Source organism: Aulonocara stuartgranti (genome assembly GCF_965226115.1).
Source record: "Aulonocara stuartgranti genome assembly, chromosome: 8".
In the NCBI taxonomy this organism is placed as follows: domain Eukaryota; kingdom Metazoa; phylum Chordata; class Actinopteri; order Cichliformes; family Cichlidae; genus Aulonocara; species Aulonocara stuartgranti.
In genome coordinates this window covers 4590506-4616364 of record NC_138959.1, presented here as the reverse complement: position 1 = coordinate 4616364, position 25859 = coordinate 4590506, and the positions used below count along the sequence as shown (strand labels likewise).

General features: G+C 41.5%; 1 protein-coding gene across 3 annotated transcripts in view; it reads right to left on the bottom strand.

Annotated features, from left to right (window-relative positions):
• The window catches only part of LOC309712939 (uncharacterized protein), a 102325-nt gene that overhangs the window by 27098 nt on the left and 49368 nt on the right, over positions 1 to 25859 (bottom strand). For all 3 annotated transcript variants that reach the window (XM_082544158.1, XM_082544159.1, XM_082544157.1), the window contains exons 8-10: positions 24702 to 24814; positions 24188 to 24246; positions 22317 to 22406 (exon numbers count right to left, since the gene is read on the bottom strand). In XM_082544158.1, coding sequence (XP_082400284.1) covers positions 22317 to 22406; positions 24188 to 24246; positions 24702 to 24814 — 262 coding nt within the window. The remainder of the gene's footprint in view (positions 1 to 22316; positions 22407 to 24187; positions 24247 to 24701; positions 24815 to 25859) is intronic.

The following is a 25859-nucleotide window of genomic DNA, read 5'->3' as shown; positions in this document are numbered from 1 at the left end:
TCAAATTTGTCAGACCTTTGACGCCCCTGCTAACTGTTTACCTGAAAACTTCTGTTTCTTCCTGATTACATTTTTGGGTTTAGGATTTTACATTTCCTGGATTTAGGTCCTTTTCCTTCCTGATAAATGTGATAAATCAAAGCAAAAATTGTAGAGAAAAAAAATCCAGAGAAGTGTTTTGTATCCGTTTGCTTGCTGATTCTCCACATCCTTTGCACCAGTTATCATTTTTAGGTCATTACTTCCTCTCACAGCAAACACAGTCTTTTACTTATATTATCATCATGATCAGCACAAGATGAAAACAAAAAACAGAGGCAAAGATGGGTTTTAATGAGGGATGCGGTCAGCTGCTGCTTCTCTGATCTGAGAGTCGGCACATTTGGCTTTAGTTTCCTCAAAATCTGTAGTGACAGTCAGGACCATTAGACACTTCTCCTTCAGCTCCCCACACACCTCAATGACATCGGCCTCGGCCAGCTGAATGTGACACATAGCAGCTTAGTTTCACAGCCGGGCTGCTGCAGAGGAGCGGGGTCAGAGGAGGCAGCAGGAGGCCATCGGGCTGTAGAGTTTAAGGCAGTGAGTGCAGCTGAAAGACAGATGTGCCAGCTGAGGTGATGGAGAGGACACTTACGGGCAGTTCATCTCTGAATTCCTCGTGGATCAATACCACGCGTCTTCTTAAGAAACCTCAAACTAAAACCAGTTTCATTACACATATTAAGCCGCTGGTTGTCACTCACGTTTTAGACTTTCAACCTAAACCGACTTAATGATGGTGTTTGATTCAGTGATCTAATCAGATTCATTCGCAGCTTTGAAACTGGGCCTAATCACAAATACTTCCAGAGTGCCATGAATATTGATGACCACCCAGAGGAGACCGTTACAGATTTAGGTCTGTTTTGCTCCTGCTGCTGTAAAACTCTCGAGTTATGTTTCAAACTTAACTGCGCTCATGCATTTTAATAATCACGACAGACAGGGAAGATCTTCCTGGGATGCCCGAGTAGGAGACAAACTGCTACGGTAGCAAAAATCCGACCAACATCAAATATTAACAGTGAATTTGTAAGCAGTAAAAGTGCAGTGATGTGACTGCAGAAGTTTACGTGTACAACTGAGGAAAACTGCTTGTTTTCAAAAGATTCAAAATGCTGACAACAAAAGGACATGCATGTGTCATTCCCATGGTTACAAAATACTAAAAATTAGAGGTTTCAATCACTCAACAAAGAGTTTTGTTGGTTTTGTCCTTAGCCAGTAATAGAGCCAGGTTTGGACTTTCTTATTAAAAAGTAAAATGATTCTGTTTTTCTCAAAGATCTGGATCAGAGGTATTTCATATCAATATTTCACTTCTGATGAGCTTTTAAATCTTATTCAGTAACATATAAGGCTGTTATCTACCCTCTCATTTGGTTCTGAATAAGTGTAGTATGGTGAAAAGGAGATTTTAAAGTATTTTTCATTATAATATCCCAAGATTTCTCATTTAGGGTCACGCTTGTGGAACTTTTAGTGAGTAAATCTGAAGAAATTTCAAAAATAGCCTGGAGCTTCAAGTATGCGTAATATTCTACATTTGCCTCCACTTCAGCATAGCTCTGATTTGCATGCTGCATGTGCAGAAACTGTGTCACAGCTGAGTCTATTTGGTGAGTTATTTCTGAAGAATATGTTTTATTTGTATTTCCCCTGATTGTAAATCCTGAGGGATCGACGGTGTTGAGAGTCATTGAGTCTGAAGGCTTACTCAGACAAAGATGGATGCTCGTCACCTTCACCTACTTGCTCCATCAACGTCACCAAGTGGCAACAGATGAGAGCCATTAGCCTTGAGTGATGGCGTTAAGCGGCGCCCTGTATTGAGCCATGCTATACGTGCTGTCGGGTCTGGCAGAAATCCAGCCGCCTTCATCAACCGCTCTGCACTCCACATGTATACAAGCAGCACAGGTGGTAAATCAAACAGTAAACACACGCTCTCTCAGATATAGGGGTACAATAAAAGGCCGTTTCTGTCCCTACAGGTGCAATCTGCATAAATATACACACTCTGTAGGTAATTGCCAGACCTTCTCAGGGCAAAAAAAGGACACACACATATTTCTTACCATTTCAAGTACATATTTGAACACTTTGCTTTAGATTTAAAGGTGTAATATCAGGAGGCGACGTATAGAAATAGGCATAAAATCCTTGATATCTATTTGGATAACTTCTAGTACAGTTTGAGCTGTCTGTACGACTAAAAAAAGTCGTATGCAACTAAAAGTTTATGAATGAATAAGAACAAAAATATATCTAAAAAAAATAATAGGAATCCCTGGGCCAAATGCAGTCCATCCTTTAATCCATCCATTAAGGTACAAACCACAAGGGTACAAGTAAGTACGCCAGTCAAGGGTGCAATGGGAGTATCTTAGAGGCTATAGCGAAGTTTTACCCCGTCAGATATACAATTAGCTAGGCTTTTATCAGCTTTCATAAACTGGATTTTTTCATCCAGCTCATATATCATGAGAAAAACAGAAAAAAATACTTGAAATAATAAATAAAGACATACATTCCTGGGTACCCACGTGCCCAATTTTGGACATCAAGGTGCAAAACTGTCATCAAAAGTTCAGGATTTCTGTGAGTTCCAAACAATCTGGGTACAGTTAAATAAGCTGCTGTGCTCGAAATGTATAATCAGCAAGGCTGCTATAAACTAGCCAGTGTTCGTCTATCGGCCCTGATTGAGCTTCCTGTCATCGACTTTCTGAGAAAATTAGACTTCATTTTAGATTGTTATTAACCCCAGATAGAGTAAATAATTTCTTTCTGAGAACAGTTTAATAGAACAAAAGTTATATATTCGAATTGTCTGAACTGACGGTTAGGATTGAGGTCTTGGACCATCAAGTATAATTACATACGAAGCCCTACATAGCCAAGCTCTTGTTTATATAATATACCTGCTGAGACCTTATTCCAGCGACCTCTCTAACAGCTGATTGGGGCCCTTTAAATGTTTCACTTTCTTACTTTAAATCGAGCTTTTGCAGCTGCAGAATTAATCAGATTTCAAACAACTGCTTAAAATGTATTTTATAGGTTAACTGTAACGACTCCCACTTTCAGACCATTTCTTCTGCTTAAACATGTGTGTGCATGTACTCTATGTTCACATCCTTAATGTGTTTTCTCAAATCTGCTATGTTTGAAAGACAAATAAAGTTATTACCGATATTTGCTGTACAGTGCAGGTTTAGGCTGTAAACAGATGTGTGGCTTTGAATGGCACTGAGCACTTGTGACATGAGCATGAAATGGAAAAATGATTCATCTCTTTTGTGCTGCAGAATACATCATTTTAAATGAACAGCATGGTTTTAAGTACCTTCCTCCTCTTCCTGGCCTGTGGGTGGTTCTGTCCGTCCTGAGCTTTGCCCAACAGGTCTGGGAATACCAGGGGTTTGAGTGAACGCGAGCGCGGGGTTCTGGGATACCGGAACGGGTCCATCATCCGGAAGTCCCTGCCGTATCGCACGGTGCAAAGAGAGCGTGAGCGCAGGCGCCCCGCCGAGTGCAAGCTGTTGACACCAATCATGGTGACGGATTACACAGAAGTGTCTGAAGATCAGTGGAAACCAACCCAGATGATTCAATTCTTATTTTTAAGTCTTGCAGAAACCACGCTTCTTAAAAAATAAAAAGAGTAAAAAAGTTGATCCGAGTGTGAAATGAGGTGCTGGATGGAGTCCAGTAGACGCCGCGAGTGCCAACAGACAGCTGGGAGCGAATTCAGCTATTACAGATAGCAGCCGGCGATCAGCAGAGGCCGCGGAGGGAGGCAACACATCATCAAGCTGCTGTCAAGTGAGTCAACAGCATCGGCAGACCGTGCTCTCAGCAGGCATCAAGCCCCAACGGTCTCATCCCTGGATGTCTTGATCAACACTCGCCAGGCCCACCTGATGCTGAATTATTGATAAGACAGCCATGTATTATATATCCTGTGAGGAGGAAACCAGGCTCCCTGATGCAGGTGAGAAGCAGTCACAACTTTTACCTGGATTGTCTTTTAAAGATTGAAGGGAAAGCTGCACCAAGGACATAAAGTGCCTCTCTCTGCAGCAAACAAGACAGTGGCAGCAGGTTACAGGCATGAATCCTTAAACATGCACTCAAAAAACAAAACAAAAAAAACCACACACACAAAAGAAACCAAAGCTGACACTCTCACAGATGGCAGAGGTGAGAACGGACAGCCAGCGTGAAACAGATGGGCGCAAAATGTGGAAAATGTGGAGGTAGAAAACACACGAGGAGCTCTTTCTGCTCACGGGAACGCAAACACACTACAACAGAGGGAGACAGAGAGGGATGCGAGGGAGGGAGAGGGGGGGACGGCCGCCCTCGGACTTCAGAGCAGGGATTCCAAAGAGAGCCCTCGATTTCGTCACAAGTCCGGAGAAGCGATACAAACAGAATAAAATTCAGAATTCAGAATCGAGGGGCAGAAACGCAGCGGGGAGAAGACGGCACGGTCCTGTTGCTCCCGCTGTAAAATGGATACCGTCGGTTCAACAGTCACAGTGCCGACTCTCAGGTTTTCTCTCACTTCTTCCTCCTGTTCTGTCCATGAGTAGAGGTCCGCTGTCATCCTTTACTCCTTCATCCCCCCCTCCCCTCCAACTCTGCCGTCTGCGATCCACTTCTCTCAGTCAGTATTTTCTTTCACACTCTCTTCGCGCTGGTTTTAGCCTCTTCCCACCGCACATTCGGCGGGTGTGGGTGTCTGAGTGGAAAAAAACGCAGCTCTCCTGCTGCTGATGTCTTTCATGCCTTCCTTATCTTTCTTTGTTGAGTCCCAATTTTAGTCCTTTTCATCCAATGCTTTCCTTCTTCCCTTCTCCCCGCTGCTGCTGCCGCTGCTGCCACTGCCGCTGGAGGAGGTGGAGGAGGAGGAGGAGAGGAAGGCTGGCTGCCTGAATCGCAGAGCGAAAAAGACACTGATAGGGACAGTGCTCTCTCTCTCTCTCTCTCTGCCTCTCCCTTGCTCTTGCTTCATCAATGCGTACCTCCCTCCCTCCTTCTCTCAGTTATCACCAGCAAATCACAGTCTTCCTACTGCCTCTTCCATGCGTACACGCTAGCAGGCGAGGTCATACACAAAGACACCTTTTTAAAAATATGTTTGGTCTGGCAATTAGTATGCAGTGGTGGTAAGGTGAGAGAAAAGAGGAACAGGTGCACAAAACAGTGAGGAGTTCAGGATTTTTAAGAAAAATAATTATTTGGCTCCGCGTCCTTGAAATCAGCATTAATAACAGGGGATTCGAGCATCACGACCTCTGCCTTTGAAAGCTGCTCAATCCACAAAGCACCAGACCTCCTCAGCTCCTCCTACAGGTGCTGCGCCCACAGGAAAATCAGTTAAGGCTCGGCCACCATGCGCTCCAACGAGCCTGGCTCCCGGTGTCTTGGTATGCACCAGGCTTCTTGAATCCTTGTTCACAAGTGGTCCCTTGAATCCTGGGAACACTTGTGTACGCCCTCCACCATGTTAAGCTTGTGATTCATTGATACTGAGGAGCTGGGCACTCAAGTAGTAGTAGTGCTACCTTTCCTCTTCAAAAACAGCCAATGGAGATGGTTCAACATCTGAACGTGACGCCTCCTGCATGCCTCCCAGATAAGGTGCCGGTCCTAGATCAGGAGTGGGGGGAACTCTCGGCCTCAAGGGCCGGTGTGCTGCAGGTTTTAGATATAACCCTAGGTGAGAACACCTCAATCAAATGATTAATTCATTACCAGGCCTCTGGAGGGCTTCAAGACATGTTGAGGAGGTCATTTAGCCATTTAAATCAGCTGTGTTGGATCAAGGACACATCTAAAACCTGCAGAACACCGGCCCTTGAGGCCTGGAGTTCCCCCACCCCTGTCCTAAATGGAGGAGACCCAGGGTATGCCGACGGTATGCCTCGGAAGATTATGTCTTGGCTTCAGTGTCCCAGAAGAGCATCAGCTTAGACCGGTTAGCAAAATAGCAGGAAACTGATGGATGGATAGAAATACTTCTTTTATGTCTATCCATGAACATCAAGAACCCCACAGAACAGACTTTCTCTGATATATAAATAATAAGAGTTACTCAAACTTTATCATGGCCAAAGTTCCAATAATGAGGTCAGTGAATGTATAAACAATCCCTGCAAATCAGGTACGTTCTTATATATATATATATATATCAGATATTAAGCCATCATCGTGTTGCCTAGCAACCACCTACCAATGAGCTAAATGGGCTCATTTTTAACATTTATGCACCTGCAACACTCGTTCACTGCTATACCTTCCTTGGATCCAGTGTTCCTCACTTCACCTGTCAGTGGTCGTAATGTTATTCCTGATGCTGGTTCAGCATTTCGAAGTCATTGTCACAGTTAACTGCCAAACGTCCCTGCTTTCAGGAAAACTAACCTCAGCTAACATAAAATATTTAAAGCAACCAAACATAACCTTTGCAGTAACCCCAAAAGTGCCACATCAGGAGGCAAGTGACAACTACAAGTGATCTCCGAAGGCCTAAAAAAGACAAACATAAACCGTACTGTTTTTAGGCCAAGTGAAAGTAGAAAAGAAAAAGGAGGTGACACAGAAAACTGAGGATCTGACTAAAACCTTTGCTTAAAAGACAAATTAATTAAGCGCTTCCTAAAGACAGATTTGTCAACTGAAGTACGCACTTCAAACAGGGAACAGGGAAACAAAGGGGAAGATGACACCGACATTAGCATAAGGAAACTAAGCACAAATATAACCATATGTTACAATTTACAGTAAGACAGTTTTCATGCAACCGAACTTCAATGTGAGTATTTTTTTTGCCTCTTTATCATTCAACCTAAATCCATCCCTGGCCTTACTCAGTCAAGGGCACAGAGCGGGCTAGCAGGCAGAATACTGGGTCAGTAATTACCTTTTTACAGGTTGTCATCTGGCTTACATACGGCCCGATCTGCTAGATTTATTGTGGTGATTGCAGCCTGATTCAGGTAACTAAGCAGCCAAAACAGTTGGGATTGAGGGCGTCCACTGTTGGAGTGAGGTTTTACAAAAGACTGTACAATAGTCAAGATATGGAAGCAGAATGGGTGAGAGAGTGGGTCCCATGCCTGGGAAGAGGGATGTGGAGTCAGATTGGGATGATCCCCATTCATGGGGATTACAGAAACCCCGACAAATGGGTGCAAAATCTCTGGTATGGAGACAAATGCTTGCCAGCATAGAAAGTAAACCCAAGAATTGCACCTGATAAAAAAAAAAGAGCTGCCATTGGTTCGGCAACATTAGACGATGTGCAAATATCCATCTGTTTTCTTCTGCTTATCCAATTGAGGGTCGTGGGGGGCGGGGCTTATTATAGCTCCCATAGGGTGAGAGGTGGTATGACCTGGACTGGTTGCTTTCCTGTCGCAGAGTCAACAAAGACAGACAGACAATCACTTGCACCCAGATAGACACCTATGAGAATTTAAAATCACCAGTTAACCTAACCCCACTATCTGCATGTCTTTGGATTACGGGAGAAAGCCAGAGTACTCGGAGAGAACCCACCCAAACATGGAGAGAACATGAAAACTTGCACAGACTCCAGACAAACTCCTGGACGAATCCATGGTGGATTCGAACCCAGGATTTTCTTGTTGTGTAGGTCAGACGCCATGCTGCCCAGATTGTAAATAAACAGGAAAAATGAGCTTCCTGTAAAGAATGGCTGAGCTCACAGTTAGGATAAGGAGCTCAGAGATTCAGAGGGATACAGATGAGCTGGTTCAAAAATCTCCTGGACGCTCAACTGGAAGGAGGCCCTGAGAACTGGAAGTGCTGCTGGGCAGAAGGACGACTGGAATATCTGCTTAGTGTGCTGCCACTGTGACTTCACATAAACCAAAGATAATCAATGGATGAATGCATGAATGGATGGCTGATTTGCTGGGTTGAACGTACCCTAGGACTAGATTTTTTAGGCAGTGGTCACAGCCCTAATCTATTTGTGTTTTAGATTATTACTGAGTTTGAGAAGACTGGAGCATCTGGCACAACAGATTAGCACCACCGTGCTTCACATCGCAACAGTCAGGTATACAAACTTAGGTTCTGATGGACAGGTTTGTTAGACAGCTTGCATTCGTCGCCAGAAAGACAGGTAAGAAAATATTGGATGAAACGGTTGTGTTTGTTGTTTTAAATACTTAATGCGCTGTGTCCTCCTGCCCTTCTCTACCTCATGCTCTCTGTTAAATTTAGAATTTTACAATAAAACTCTTACTTTTGCTGTGGTTGTTTCTCTTCTTATACCAAGCATGAACAAAGATGGACACAAATAAAAAAAGACTGTTCCTCTCTCATGACCAGCATCTGTCTTTTGACATCAGGGTGGACATTTTGGTGAGCTGAGATGTGAGTGGTGTCCCTCGGGCGCCTGCAGCTCGATCAGGAGGAAGAGGAATGGTAGGAGCTCCGGGGGAGCAGAGCTAACCTTTGCCTGCAGAAAGCAAGCACCCTGCATCAAAACAACAGCCTGCTGCAGGAGGAGGTAAAAGCTTCTATATTTTCTCTTTGCAGACCTCCTTCTGACTATTATCCATTCTTTTTGCTGTATATGGTTGGGAGCAACTTGAGAAAACCATCAACCTTGAATTACTCCAGTGATGGCGGGTCTTGTCAGGTGACTTTACGCTAAAGAAGAAGGGAACGCCTGCTTACCGAAAGCAAACCAAATTGTGTAAACATATAAACAAATGTGGTATTTTTAGTTACCTTATCCCCTCCTCACCGTTTCTCCTGCCTGCTGTCAGTCTCCCCCTCTCCTTCTCTCCTTCTCTCACTCAATATTTCACATCCTGTCTAAATCTCTCCTTCTGTCCCTCACGGAGAGTCCAGACAGCTCAGGGAGAGGGGGAGCGCTTCCTCAGCCACATGCCTCCTCTGACCTAAGCAGCTGTCTCTTCTTTACACTCTGCCTTTCTTTTTTCCCACTTCATCTTTCTCTACCCCTTTTCCCTCAGCAGCGCTACATTTCAAAGTTATTTTTGGAGTAAAAACTGTGAGAGATTTGTACTGATCAGTGTGTCTTTGCTGTCGAATGTGAGGCTGAGTGTGGCAGGTGTTGGCAAAAGGAACATTCGTTTATCCCGGACGTTACGAGCTTGAAAACATTGTCTTGTTTTTCTTGATTTACCAGGGGGGGTTGACAAATATCCGTAAGATTACAAGAGATCTATTCAGCTCATTTCCAGCGATATATTTTTATTTTTGGACCCGACAAGCTGTTTTCACTCATATCCTTTTAAGCCAACTGTCTCCTGATTGGCTGCCCCTCACAAACAGAGGAACAGCAGGTGGGGTGGGGCTTCTGAGATCCAATAAACTGTGCAAAGCTAAGTGTTTGTAGCAGTCTGAAGCCCGAGCTTTTGCCTCACATGGACTACTTGCACACACGCAGACCTCAGTGGAAGCTTTGGTCGTGTTTAATTTGAATATGAGCCATAACAGAAGTATGTATATGACAGATAAATAAGCTCAGCAGAGCCAGTTAAATATACAGAACCTGTCCAGTAGTGGATTTTTGTTCAGTTTCCGAAACCAAATATCAGAAAGAGAAAATGATTGCATGCACAATTTACCATGAAAATGCTGCTTAACTCCACTGTCTGCTGAGCTGTGATGCTATTCTGCAGCACAAACTATGTGACAGCAGCATTTCTAATCAAATTACCCCACATTCTTTTTCTGCACAATGCTGCTCACTGGAAGCTGTTGTCTTCGCTCTTCTGTCTAAAGCCTGTAATGAAAGTGGAACAAGGGTTCCCTCCTCGTGAAATCAGCTGCAAAATCAACTAAATGAATTAATTTAGTTGATTTTAAGCGATCTGGGGGCTGCAAATGTTCTGCCCGAACAATAATGCCTGCTTGGCCTGACATGAGTGTGATGGGTGTCATGGAGTATAAGTTTAAGTTGTACTTTGCTGTTTATCTCAGCTGATACACTCTTGCAAAAGAGGGTTATTTTTAACATCAAGAGTCGCTGTTTCCTGCTTAAATAAAGGTGAAAATTTTAATTAATCTTAATTAATGTTGCTTTATATTTAACAAAATAAGAAATGAAACTGACCCACACCTGGCTAATAGCAAAAAGCAGATGTGCTTCTCTGTTATTCTTGATTGACCTTCCAAATCCCCCTTAAAATCACAGTCAAATCATAAATCATGTGATCATGTGGTCGTAAGTTAAGTTTTCATAAGCTTATATTTTCTGTCATATGTTTTTTTAAATTACCAGAATATAAGATTATATTGTATTTAGCAGGTTTCAGGTAAATATCTGTTGCACAGGTATACAGTGGCTTGCAAAAGTATTCGGCCACCTTGAACTTTTCCACATTTTGTCACATTACAGCCACAAACATGAATCTATTTTATTGGAATTCCAGGTGAAAGACCAACACAAAGTGGTGCACACGTGAGAAGTGGAACAGAAATCATACATGATTCCAAACATTTTTTACAAATAAATAACTGCAAAGTGGGGTGTGCGTAATTATTCAGCCCCCTGAGTCAATACTTTATTGAACCACCTTTTGCTGCAATTCCAGCTGCCAGTCTTTTAGGGTTTGTCTCTACCAGCTTTGCACATCTACAGACTGAAATCTTTGCCCATTCTTCTTTGCAAAACAGCTCCAGCTCAGTCAGATTAGATGCACAGCGTTTGTGAACAGCAGTTTTCAGATCTTGCCACAGATTCTCGACTGGATTTAGATCTGGACTTTGACTGGGCCATTCTAACACATGGATATGTTTTGTTTTAAACCGTTCCATTGTTGCCCTGGCTTTATGTTTAGGGTCGTTGTCCTGCTGGAAGGTGAACCTCCGCCCCAGTCTCAAGTCTTTTGCAGACTCCAAGAGGTTTTCTTCCAAGATTGCCCTGTATTTGGCTCCATCCATCTTCCCATCAACTCTGACCAGCTTCCCTGTCCCTGCTGAAGAGAAGCACCCCCAGAGCATGATGCTGCCACCACCATATTTGACAGTGGGGATGGTGTGTTCAGAGTGATGTGCAGTGTTAGTTTTCCGCCACACATAGCGTTTTGCATTGAGGACAAAAAGTTCCATTTTGGTCTCATCTGACCAGAGCAGCTTCTTCCACATATTTGCTGTGTCCCCCACATGGCTTGTGGCAAACTGCAAACGGGACTTCTTATGGTTTTCTTTCTTATGGTTTTCTGTTAACAATGGCTTTCTTCTTGCCACTCTTCCATAAAGGCCAACATAGTTGTCCTATGGACAGATTCCCCCACCTGAGCTGTAGATCTTTGCAGAGACCGGCAGCTGGAATTGCAGCAAAAGCTGGTTCTACAAAGTATTGACTCAGGGGGCTGAATAATTACACACACCCCACTTTGCAGTTATTTATTTGTAAAAAATGTTTGGAATCATGTATGATTTTCATTCCACTTCTCACGTGTACACCACTTTGTGTTGGTCTTTCACGTGGAATTCCAATAAAATAGATTCATGTTTGTAGCTGTAATGTGACAAAATGTGGAAAAGTTCAAGGGGGCTGAATACTTTTGCAAGCCACTGTATCTTGTCAATAACATAAGCTAAGGTCAACTGTTTGCAATCTTGCTATATGTACAGCAGGTATGTTAGTAACTGCGATTCTTGCCATCTTGGCTGACTGCTCGCACTCACACTTGCTAAACTGTATTCCTTCCTTTTTCTCTTCACATTGATGCTGTTGGTTAATCTCCTTCAGTTTATCTGTATTCAATAAGAATAAATGTGCAGACTGCTTTTGTTTCTACTCGTCCTGCTCGGGCGCAGCACCTACATATGTCTGTTTACAGACTAGAAAAAGACAGCTGCATTATTTTCCTTGCAGCTGATCTATTAGCAATGAAAAGTAAAAATAGTGCAGCGCTAAGCACCGAACACAAGGGTCTCAAACTACTGACTGCAAGCAAATTTCTAAGGCTTCCCACAGGCTTTTCTTGGAGCAGGGCTGCAGAGATGGAGCCATTAAAATAAGATTAGTTCACATTAAAAAGAGACGACCGACAATATTTTATGTGTTTGTTCTTGCAAACAAAGTCCAAAACCAGTCAGTATGTCTCAAAGTCAGCTGCTGATTTCTGCCACAACTTTGGACCCAATCTGTCACCAACTGAGAGAAACTGAAATTCTTTGCATCTGACACATCGAAATGCTAAATAAGAAAGCAAACAACATCAGTGTGTCAGTGACACTGGCGTGGTTAAATTCTCAACATGCAACTCCACCAGATGTGCTGCATCAGAGCTGAAGCACAGCACGGCTGCATTCATTTTAATCACAGTGAAACCATGTGGCCTGTCACTTACAGTGTGCATCACTTGGAAACCTTCCTTAAAACAGCAGTAGGCTGCATTTTTAATAAGAGAGACAGCGTGATGTTGATACAGAGATATGATAAAAGTCTTTAAAAAGTAATATGTACTATATAAATTGCAAAATAATACAAAAAAAAAAAAAAGACAAATGTGTGCACCATAGCGTTTCTTTCCACTGTGTGTTTGAGACAGCAGGATGGTGCATGAGTCAAAATAAACAGCAGCAGATTTAGTGAGTTTTAGTCTGACGACAGCAGCACAGATTATCAGAAAATGTATCATTTAAAGTTTTACTTTAACCTTTATTATGAGCTAACTGTTGTTTCCACAACTAGACAATTCTGTCTGCCTCTGAGTATAAATTCCTCTGAAAATAAAGACTCGATGATGCAACAAAGAGAAGCAAATTCACCAAAAGCTTTTTTTCCCTCCTGTTTGCTATAAGTAACTTTATCCAGGTAGTTAAAACAGCAAACAGTGTCCTGTTGCCAGGAGATAAAAAGAAAGCAAAGACATAAGATGATAGAAACTGAATGAAGAGCGCTCTGGGACCAGCGTCAGTGCCAGAGCAATGGACTGGACTGGAAACCACCTTTGACAGAGATTTCAACTTACTTTGCGATTTGCTTAAAAAAATAAAATAAAATAAAAAATGCAGACACCTTTACAGCCTACACAAATTAAACATGAATAACTGCAACATGAACCCTTATGCATATAACCCTATATCTAAAATTGCCCAACTCTGGAGGACTAAACACTAAATGTTTTTGCACAGACAGAAGAGGGAGGCTGCACATGCATAGCTCTGCACACAAGGGAGACAAAGACACTCCAGGGACTCGTCACTTCCAGCCTAGAGAAAATAACTTCTGTATTCATATATAATGATTTAGCCTATTTATCTATCTATAAACAATGTAGTTGTTCTTTTAGGGTAATGCAACATGAATGGAACAAAGCCTGTGAGCTGATTCAGGCAGATAACTCGAGCTTTTCCTCGTATTACACACAGAGCAAAGACCAAAGTGTGCCGAACACACCCTCCAACATTTGTCGGTCTCTCTCTCTGACATGTCATCCATAGACCATATAAAAGATGGATGTAGCCACCGTGACGCCATCAGCTGGTTTGTGTAGTCCTGTGTGGAAGCTTCAGGCTTTTCCCTGAAACCGCAGATGATGAGCTACGGTTTCATGCTTACCGCTTGGATAACTCTCCAGCTAATTGGGTTTCTGACACTAATTGTGATCAAAATTTACAAAATAAACTTAATGTTTTATTCAGTATAATCAGAAACGGGCAATTTAGCCCATGAAATCCATCTATAATGATAGACTTTTATAAACCTGCGAATCCTTTTGCAGCCTGAGCAGTCGCCCCCTGCTGGTCATTAGAAATAATGCAGGTTTGAGATACTTTCAGACCTGAAAGCTGCATCTATTTTTCATACTGTCCATCACTCAGAGTAGATATTTACTCATCCTTCTCCATCAGCTATGTGTGCCATATTTGCAGGAAGTGATGAGGTTGGAGATGCCAGATTCTAACTGTATCCTGCTGCCATAATGAATCCTCTGAGTCCGACTGAAATCTAATAAACATGCAGGGAGTATGTGGAAAATAAGAGGGCAAGCGTTAGGGGTTGCTCATCCTTGAAGGGTGTGTAGTTAAAAATAGAAGAGGACAACCTGCTCCAAAGTTACACAGGTTTGAAATTCTTGACAGCTTTTACAAAATCACATGTGTTGCAATTTCAAAACTGCTGTTTTCTCCCCGTGCACCCTGTCCAGACGTGTAGTCGCACATGCAAACAGCAGCATCTGTCCTCAGAAAGGACTTGTTTGTCTTCGCCAGGCTGGCTCAGCCGCCGAGCGCCGGCACTACGGCGCTCCTGTGCAGATTTCAGACACATTTATCCATGAGCCAGACCGACAGCAGGGACATGTGAGAAAGATTTCTTCTCCCTCATTTACAAAAACAAATAAACCATCCATCTTTCCTCCCCGCAATCGATGCTTCCATGCAATCGATAACATCAGTGTACCTAATTACTGTTTGAAGAGCGTGGCTCGCTGCATGATTGAGCTCTACAACATTTTCATTTCAGCAGAATTTGTAAGCCACTGTATCTGCGGGCTGGTAACCTACTTCAGTGCATCATTAGCTCCCACTTCAAGCTTTGCGCCCTGAGCAGTGTTGAGAAGAGAGAGAGACTTAGAGGGAGTGCAAACCTATGTATCTCTGAGCCTCACAATAAAGGAAGAAAGCTTCCTCTGAAGCACAAGCTTGGGCCAGTAGCCAGAGCTTCAAAATCTGCAGGGAGCTACAGTAGCTACAGAGCCGCTATGCTTCCATGCAGGCTAGTATAGAGGGAACATGGAGTTCTCACTGTGGCACTCAGAGCACAAGTCTTAATCATTTCTTTTTGTGTTAATGGGCCAAATACAAACCACTTATCAGTCACGAGCACAAGTAGTCCAAATACTGCAGAACTGCAAAAACAACAACAAAGGCAAAAGATTCAACAGAGATGAGTCTTCTTCTTCTTTCAGCTGTTCCCTTAAGGCGACTCTGCAGCGGATCATCTGTCTCCATCTCACCCTATTCCTAGCATCCTCCTCCGTCACATCAGTCCTCCTTCACTGTTTTCCTCCTTTGTCCAATACATCCACTATAGCTCTCTGCACACATCCAAACCACCTTAGCCTTGCCTCAGCATGAGTTGTGATATAATCTCATATACTCGTGTTTAATCTTGTCTCCCCTGATCAAAACGAGTAAATTAATTAGGTGTAAATGTGAACAAATTATACCAATACGAAGGAGCCAAAATATATAGTTCAATTTTTAGGTAAAGCAATGATTTGTTATTTGCTGTTGGTCATTAATGAGACTACAGGCAATAGCTGGTTAGCTTAGCATCAACCCTGTTGGCTTTAACAGAAAGAAACAGGTGTTTTCCAGGAGGATCCCTTCACAGGGAAAATGTTTTGCTCTCCTATTTTAGCCTATTTCACAGCTCAAAACACAAGAAACTCTGGCCTGTTGGTGTGTTTCCTCAAAAATGTTTACTGCAAGTCATTTTGATTTGACCGTTCCCAAACATCACCTTCGTTCTTCTTTCTGACCGTTCGTTGGTAAAGCATCTTTTTGATTTGACAACTGTTCTTTTCAGGTTTTATTTCGGTTTTAACAAAAACATTTCTGATATTTCCTTTAAAATATGTGTGCATAATTCAGAATGAATTCATCAATCAATGATTAAAAAAATCAGAAATCATCCCTTTAATTACCATGTTCACAGAGGAGACAGGCTATTAAACAAAATGCTGCTCATTTATCCTAAAAAGTTCTGTTTTGGTCTTATCTGTTAAAAAAAGTCTATATATGAACTTTACCTAATTACACACTGGCTGCTGTGTTGTTTTGGAGAGCAGTGGTTTCTCGTTGCAGCCCTGCCATGCGCTCCATAGCTGCTGCTGATGGTGGACTCCCCACTGGACTCGCAAACAAGTACATCAGACTTTTACTGGCCTACAAAAATGTAACTGCTAGGTTCATCTTTAAATATGTAGCACAATTTATTAGTAAATTTAAATGTAGCTATGAACAGCCAACTTTATGATGTTTATTGGTATTTTAAGGGGAAAGCACTTATTATAGGTGTCAGCCAGTTTGCTTCACGGTGAATTGATTGGCGGAAAAAACCATCATTGACCCGAATGAAGCCTGAAGCTGGCCAATCAGTTTGTTCAACAATAAATTGACTTCCATTTACATTGAAGCCTTTCTTTGGAAGCTGCGCCGAGCTCCTTTGTGACCTTCGCGGACTCTGACCTTGCTCTTGTGAAAACTTTTGTTGGTCGACCCTTTCCGTGGAATTCCCTTCAATTGTACAGTCAGTCTAACTGTTGCCTGGTGAACTCTAAACTCTCTTTTTCCTCACCAATCGACTTGACTCACACCATTATTCCCATCCTCAAACAACACCGGATCGTTATCTCACTGATCAGAAACACCTCATTCTACTTTCACTTTAAATTTACTGTTAATCCTGCAGTTTGTCATTTTCCCCCCACAGAGAACGATATCAGTTAATTTAGGGAAAAGTATAATATGTTTTATTTTTATGTTTTATTATTTATGCAAAAGAATAAATATATATGATATATTTAATGTATATGAAATATATATGATATGTTACATATAATATAATAATATTATACAGAATGTCCAAGTTTTTCCTGCAACTACATGTGATAAAAAATTTATTCGTAACACTGCTGACTAAATTGACCGGCCTCTGTGCTCGAGCTGCGAGCACCCTGTCAAGCTGTCACATGCCCGCTGACTGAGAGCACAGCGCGGGCAACTCGGCGAGGAAATATCCTCTGGACTACATTTAGATAGTTTATGGGCTCATTACGAATCCCAGAACAAGACCACAATGATTGAGACAAATGAGCACCAGCTCTGCAATAGAAGCGTGTGCTGAAGCTGAATGCATTCATCCACCGTGTCACATGTTGGATCTAATAACGTGTGCGCATCAACATATTACCAGAGATCGTATCGACCAAACATTTAACTCAGCCTTTTACTCTTTTACTCTATCAGATTGCACAGACATACGGCCTGCAAACCAATACATGAATTACTGCTGCTCTGCTTAAGGCCTCAACCAATCAAAACAATAATAATAATAAAAAAATACAGTAAATGCTAAAAAAAACCCCAACCTAACGATGTGATATTTGCCTGAAGCCTTTTAACATTCAAAAGGATTGGCTCATGTTTCCATTATACTTTTAAATGCTGTAAAAGCACTGAAATCAACCAAAGTAAGCAGCTTATTTAATGCAGGAATAGATATTTATATGTTCATTAAAACCTTGCATTACATTTGTCTGGGAGCTTTACTCGTGCCACTGATAGTCACTGCAGTTTGGGAACACCACCCCCTGATTTTATACCTGGTTAATGCCTTTGTTTCACGTAATCTCCTTCTTTATCTCGCCTCTTTCTGTGTCATTATTACTGTTGAAATGCAATAAAAATAAAATATCTTGACATAAAAAGGCTTTCGGGGAGTTATTGGTGTGCTGGAAAGTGTAAGGGCGGGCAGTGGAGCTGAGGCTTCGCACACTCACTTCAGGAGATTGCTCTATTCTGCTCCTCTATTGTGGTGGTAATAAGGAAACATATCATAGGGTTTAATCAAACGAGAGAAAGCGAGGGAGGGTCGAGAGGAGTAATTGAGAGAGAGAGGGAGAATCTGCGACAGTTACTGGGGAAGGCAGAGCCACAAAACAAGACAAAGAAAGAAAATAGAGGAAGAAATGAGTTAATTGACGATGAAAGAGGGAGTGTAGTCTACCTGAGGGAGAGAGGTGGAAAGAGGTGTCAGGGGGATGCAAAGCCTCACTCATTATTTTCCAGTCCACCAGGCAGCTGATTTCTGTTTCAGCCACAGGGCTAAAGTGGCTCAGTGCCACGTCAGTGTTTCTGCCCCTCGGAGTAAAGCTGCGACATATGGCACCATTTTAAAGAGTCACACTGTACTGCTCTTTATGAAGGCTCTCTTTTTGCTTATATTTCCCAACATATCTAAAATGTGTATGCCACTGCCTAAAAGTAATTAAAGGTACAAAATTCAGCTCTTTGTGCTAAAAAAAGAATATTGATCTCTGTGAGGTGACAGTATTTCTTATTGGAAAGCTGTTTAAATGATGATAAAGAGACACAATGTGACAAACGACAAAATATCTGTGCAAAGGTTGCTTTAAGTTGTAGTTTAAGATCCAACAGCTGTGGTAGCTAGCAGCTAGGTACTTCCATATTCACTGCACAAAGTACTGTGGAATCAGGATGAGATTTGCATATAATATGCACAAAGTATATTAATGACTATAGGATTCATTCTTGCTGAATTTCAGAACTCAGTAACATCTAAAAGTTTTAAACATATTTATGCAATTTGTAATTTATCACCTACATTTTTTGGCACTCTGCATCTTTAGCCGTGTTAGTTTTCTACAGCTGACCATTTTTTGACAAGAAATGGTTAAAGGTCTGGCCCCTGTACATTTTTGCTCACAGCTTTTTCCTTCTTATCCCTGTGAGTTTTCATGGTGCAGATGCCTATAAACTTGTGGTTGGGGTACTTCAGCATGCAGCTAGCCCTACAGAAAAGAAGTGAGAGTAAAATTAGACATGAGATTAAAATTAAGGCAGCGTGGATTACAATGACTTACCAAGTTCTACTTTTGATACCAGCTTTATATTGACTTGAGGTTGAAATTTAGCCACAGTAGCTTGCACAAAATCTGCTTAAATATTCCTGAATTCTATTGGCTAAATCCACAAAGAGCAGCAAATCTCTGGTCACAACCTATACACACAGAATACTATATATACTGCAGCTCACTATACAAATGATTGTGACTTATTTCTAAGTAATTTTTCCTCCGCACTGCACTGCTACATCCCATCTACTGGCTTCCCCACCTGCCAAATTCCACTTTAACCTTCAGATGAGAGGGTGGAGTGATAAGTTATCAGCAAAAGTAAGCAAGCCTGGTTAGAAAGGTGCATCCATAAATTGACCCGGTGCAACACACAGTAACAGATTTTTTGCTATTAAATGCTAAGAAACAAAACTAACAAACAATTTTATGGAAAAACCAGTTAAACCTGAAGATACAGCAAGGAAAGGTGGGCTCAAAAGGAGAAAAAGATGCCAGGAAAATAAAAAACTGTGGAAAAATAGAAACAAGCTCTGACCCTAGAACACCAAATGGAATACAGCACGTGTGCATGCTGAAAATTAAACTGAATGAGGGGTATCTCCAGCTGTGTTCTAATGTATTTACAGCAAATACAAACACAAGCACCAGGCACAAATGGGGAAATGGGAAAATAAGAAAATAAACGGAGGAAATGAGGAACACAGAGATGGTGGTGGGGAGGGAGAGGGAGAGGGAAGGTCATTTTGTACCAGGAAATGATGGTGCGATAACAGAGAAAAAGGGAGGACAGGAAAAAACAAGAAAGGAATGAGAGGCTACCGGGAACAGATACAGTAACTGTTTGTGAGCAAAACCTGAACGAGTTACAGTGTTTATTTAGTAAGAGATGCACTGACTAAAAAAAAATCGGTGGCACCAAAATTAAGACCTCCAATGGTGTTTCTTATTTTACGTGATACACAGTGTACTGTGGTGAATGCTCTTATTAAACATGGCTACATTTTTAATTCATGAGGTCAGCCTATGCACCAGTAGTCCCTGTGAGCCAAAAGCACAGACTTCAGACGGCTCTAATAACTCTGTTTCAGACTGGCTTTTCTAATCTTGGATTTGTATGATGTCATTGAGAGGGGTAACCCCCATAATGGTCATCTACAGCTCACCCACCTGATGTTCAAATAAACAATTTAAGAGCAGTGGCCAACCAGAGGAACGTTTGGTCAGTGGGACGAGGAAAAGGAGCAAAGATGTCCCAGTGTAAGAAAAAGAAGGATTAGTTTGAAGTGTGAATTATGCAAAGCTGCTAGATTCAAAATACTGTGGAGGAAGCTGATTGGCTGAATATTATTGATTATTTTTGAGGACAGAAAGCGATTACACCTCCTCCTGTTGAGCTTTTTGTACATTTTATACATATATTTTATCATCATCATGGGAAGTCGCCAGCAGGCTAGGCCTCTTGCAGCATAACTAAGGGAGGATTCGGGGTCACCTGATCCAGCCCTAACTATAAGCTTTATCAAAAAGGAAAGTTTGAAGCCTAATCCTAAAAGTAGAGATAGTGTCTGTGCTGAATCCAAACTGGGAGCCACAGAAGAGGGGCCTGAAAGCTGAAGGCTCTGCCTCCCATTCTACTGTTAAATACCACAAGTAAGCCTGCGGTCTGAGAGTGAAGTGCTCTAATGGAGTCATATGGTGCTATAGATCATTAAGATAAAATGGGGCCTGATTTTTCAAGACCTTGTATGTGAGGAGCAGGATTATAAATTCACTTCTGGATTTAACAGGGAGCCAATGAAGGGAAGCCAGTATAGGAGAAATCTGCTCTCTCTTTCTAGTCCCTGTCAGGACTTTTCTGCAGCATTTTAACTGAAGGCTTTTCAGGGAGTTTTTAGGACATCCTGATAATAATCAATTACAGTAGTCCAGCCTGGAAGTAATAAATGCACATACTTTTCCAACATCACACTGAGACAGGACCTTTAGAGATATTGTGCAAGTGCAAGAAAGCAGTCCTACATGTTTGTTTAATATGTGGATTTAGGGACATAGAATAACTCCAAGATTCCCCACAGTGTTACCTTAGGCCAAAGTAATGCCATCCAGATAAATATTTGTTTAGACTCCATATTTCCAAGTTTTTATAACCTCAGTTATATCTCAATTTAGAAGCAGGAAATTAGACGTCATCCAGGTTTTAAGTCTTTATAAAGTTATTACTAGTTGATTTATATCATCTGGCTTCACTCTCAGATAAAGTTGGGTGTCATCTGCATAGCAGTGGAAATGTATGCTTTGCCTTCTAATGATACTATTTAAGGGAAGCATGTATAATGTAAAAAGTAAAGTCTCTTGAGGGAATGGGGTTTGGTGCAAAAAGAAATATAAGCTAAAAGAGCAGCTTTGAATTTTAGTTCTAGATTTCATTAACTTCAGCAGATATAAATGCTTGGTCTGATCAAGGCAAACTACTGAATTAGTTTGCAATACACTTTGCAAAGAAGAAGCACGGTGAAATATCTCTTAACCCTAACCTGCATCTTTTTATGGTTACAGAGAATGATAGTTGTTGAGTTGGAATTTGAAATGGTAAAATTATAGGTAACAATGACATAAACCAGAAAAGAACAAATGCAGAGATGACCGGTCAGGAGAGGGGAGGCAAGAAAACAGAGCAGAACAGGATGGAGGTGAAAGCGAGCAGATAAAGGTGGCAGTGAGACTCAGTCTAGAGGCAGAGATTAAACTGCACGGGAGCTAAACGGAGCTGAGATAAGGAGCAGGGCAGTGAGCGGGCAGGCAGAACATTTAGAGAGTCAGAGGATGGGAGGCAGAGGCTTCAGGGTAAAAAAAAAAGTCTCATTGAGAGAGAAAGAGAATAAAAGAAGCTGTGGAAAGTGGAATGCATGATTAAAAAGACAGTTCCTGGATTTCCACAAGCATAAATAAAAGAGATAATGCATGACTGGTTTTGTTGCAGTCACAAGCCCTCAGCGTGGATACTATCTGCCCTTAATAACAGGCTCGGCTTTTCATTTCAGGGTTCCCGCCAGTTCAGCAGAAGGACTTGCTCCCTCATGCATTATTAATACTGCAATGCAACTTGTTGACTCGCACTAAGGGGCCCCGTGGCATGCTGATGGACCGCTCTGCAGACAAAACTATATCAACAGCATCATCATTATGAGCACCATTGGACAAGCAACCAGCTCTGATTGGATTATTTCCCCTTGTCATGTGGCCTGCAGGTTCTGTCTGACAGGCCGAGCTCAACTTGGTTAAGCTAACAGGCTAATCTAATGCTGCTGTAGTCACACACACACACAGATGCCTCGAGGTCGGCTGTGTGTCACTCTCTTCGTCTCCAGACCACGAAACAATTAGTTGTCAAGCCCCAAGGTTCCAAGCCGGAGCATACCGGGAAGTGGCGGGCCTGGGGTTGCCTTCTGATTGGATGCCCCTGGAGATGAGGTGAATGCCAGCTGGCAACAAGCGCGAGCCAGACAGCCAGGCTCAGTCGCGCAGTATTTGAGGGACAATACAGCGCTGGCAGAGGCAGCCCGCTCACTTTCATGTGGGATGTGTGTTTGCGTATGACAGCATGTGCGTTTGTGCTATTTCAGACTGGCTTACTTTGAGCAGTTCTTTGGGAAAATCCTGGCCATCGTTCAGTCCTTCCAGGTTGCCAATGAATTGTGTGCATGACATCCTCTTGCCAATGTTCTGGAAAAAACAATAGACATTTAATATTTATTATTTCATGCTAACACACATTCCTTACCTCTTTATTTCACACAAAGTGCCTTCAACTTAATTAATGTCAATTTTTATTGTAAGTGTCCCTCTGACTATGAAAAGTTATGGAGAAGCTGTCAATGCAAAAAGCATTAAATCACTGGTCAGGTGTCAAAATTATTAACGCTGCTGAGTTAGTGTTTGATGAGATAGCTTCTCATTTAAATGGTTACTTTTTAGATACTTTTCAGGCAAAGTCTCTCTGACAGTTCAGTGAATAGACCGTATTTATAGTCGTGGCCAGAGTCTTACATCCGCTCATTCTCGGGTTTAAATAATTTCTTTTGTTTCTTTCGCTCAGGGTGAAATGGTTGTACATTATACATGTTTAATGAGTTTAAAAAAAACAAGATGCACAAGTATAAACTTATTTTGTAATTTCTCTAACCCATACAGGCTCAAATATATACATACATCCCCACTAATATTTAGTTAGATGTCCCCTAATTTTTTGGCCACATGCTCGTGGTAGCCACCAATGAGCCTCAGGCATAATACTGGCTGGATATGTGTCCACTCTTCTTGGCAGACATGGTAGAGTTTGTTTAATTTGGTTGGTTGGTCAGGGTGTCACACAAAACTAGCTTTTAATCATAATCCACAGGTTTTCACTACGTTCAAGGTCCACAATCTTTGTCTTGTCTGATGATAAAGCTTTTCTCCAGAAGGCATCTGGCTTGTCCATGTGGGAAGATGTAAATTCCAGTCACTTGAAGGTGTTGAAGTTTTACATCACTTCACAGTCCATGGGGATGTAAAACTGGCTTTACTGTGGACAGTGATTAAGCCTTGGTGGTTACTGAACTCAGCAAAGTGGTGACGCGTCCTAATAACCTGTACTTAGAAACAATAATGTGAATTGATGCTCTTGGAATCTGCAGACATTTGGGAACATCTCCCAGAGACCTTCCCAACTCTGTGGTTCTCCTTATTAGTTCTCTGGACTTTCCCATTCTTTTGAGTGTTGGTCGATCCAGTGAGTGCTCTCAAACAAATCCTTTTTATTCCAGTAAAAAGAAACTACCAGTTGTAGTCAATCATGATCACTAATGAGAAGTTAACAGGCCTCGGGCTTGCCAGGTTAAAAGACATTTATAGAACCGTCATCATCATTTATTCAAAGATTTAAGTGAGTGTGTACTTCTGACTCTATGTTGATTTGGAAAAATCCAAAATAAATTAAAACTTGTGCACCCGACCTGCCAATCAAAACCAAATCCAATTATAATCACTATTAGAGGGTATTTATAGAAAAGAACCGCCAATATTAACAGGTAGAGTCGCAAAAAAGTTAACAGTTAAATTTGTTAAAATATGTAGAGACTTTCCTGATGTGCTCTTCCATGGAAGAGCCGCTCCCTGATCCTGTCACCTCGCAGCCACTTTAATTAATCATTCATCCACTGAGCTGCACTATCACACAGAAGAGCCACCAATGGCCCAGATTTCCAAAGGAAGGCTCTGATTATAAAAGCAGCAGATTAATGATGGAGAAAGGAGCTCAGCAGGCAGACCTGCAGACCCAGATGAGATGGTGATCAAACCGAGTCTTATACTAAAAAAAAACAAACTCCGCACAGCTAATCCAAAGGGCCTCTGAGGAGAACGCAGCTCTTAAACAGCTCTCTTTCTTTGTTTATCATGTGAGCACCTACACACTTGCTGCACACTTCCAGCTTCACTGAAACACACTCGAGCATTATACCTACCTGACCATGCAGATCAGTGTTAAGCAGCATCAGGGCACAGGTGAGAGTGTGAACTGCATCTAAAACGTGGAAACACTGCGTTAGCTTTCTCTGCAAAATGACTCATCTGCGATTATGAAACTAGTTTTACTGGGAACTTGCATAAATACAAGTGCATCCTTCTAATGTGGTTTTAAGGCGAACAATACTGCTTTCATATATGCTGTTAATTTTTACTAGCCTGCCACTGCAGTCATTACACAAAACAAACACCACAGGTACTACAGTTAGTCCTGTTTATGTAGTAATCATTAACTGAATAAATGCATATTAATTTACCAGCTGCTGTGAGAAATGAAATGATCTTACTTGGTTATTACACCTGCTAAATTACCTTAAAAGGACCCATTATGCTATTGATCTACTGATTTCTTCTCATTTATTTATGCTGCGACTATTTAAATCTATAGGAAGCAAAAACAAACAACAACCCATAGACACATATATACATAAATAAATTTATACCAGCATTCACCTTCTGATGGTATCACTTTTGGGTTGCAGTCCAAGTAACGCCTGGAAAAGTGTGACAGCACCCTCTCCCTCTCCTGCGTCTCCCCCATCAGCGCAAACTGCCTGAGGAAAGTCCTGCAGCACAAACACAAAGTCAGCAGATGGTTGCTAAACACCAAAATGGTTACAGATGACCTGTTTTAAACTGTTTTACCATTAAAGTGCAGTAAAATAACAGATGTAGTGTTACATTACTATTAAATTTATTAGACTCTTTTTTTTTTTTTTAAACACGATAGTTGTACTTCTAGCTTTAGTGTTTCCATGAAAAAAACAACATTGCAGGGAAAAACAAAGTCATTTAAAGCTTCATCATTGTTTTCAGCAACTGAAGGTACTAATTCAAGCATGAAGTAAAATAAGATTAAATATAATTGGATTTTTTATATTTTAAGTATTTTCTTTTAAACCGTAGTCATCTCATGTATTTTTGGAGTCTAATTTTAGACTTTTGTTGTCCTTTATTAGAAGTGTTGAAATTAAATAATCAAATTCTTTTTTCTTTTGTTTTTAAATCGGACGCTTTATGTTCCTGAAATTCATCATTTTCATGTTCCACCACATCACCAAAATATATTAACACATGAAAATGCTGGAATGACTGAGTCACATGCTTCTGAAGTAGATTTTGTCCTTTTGAACATTTTAATTCATTTTCTCTGATTGAAAATGATTGGTGAGTTTATTTTCTCTTACTTCATGTTTCTGAATGTTTATTACGTACTTCCTGTTTTAATTTGATAGTGTGTGTCTGCTGTGCCTTTACTGTAGTTTTACTTCCTGTTTGTCATTTGATGACCTTCGCCTGTGCCACAGTTTTTCCCAGCTGTGTTCACTTACCAGATTACCCTGTGTGTGTGTGTGTGTGTGTGTGTGTGTCATAGAGTTGTCTTCATTTAGTTGTAATGTCTGTTAACCTGTGCTGGTATCGTGTCTGTTGGATTTGGTTCAAGTTTTGCCTGCAGACTCTTCAGTGAACTTTGGATAATCTATAATCAAAGGCTTTTTCTTACGCAGCCTGTCTTTGTGTTTGTATCCTGAAAGCCAAACATACAATGACGCCACACTCTCACTCAAGAAACAGAAAAATGTTCTTTAATTACATTTTTGAAATCTTAGT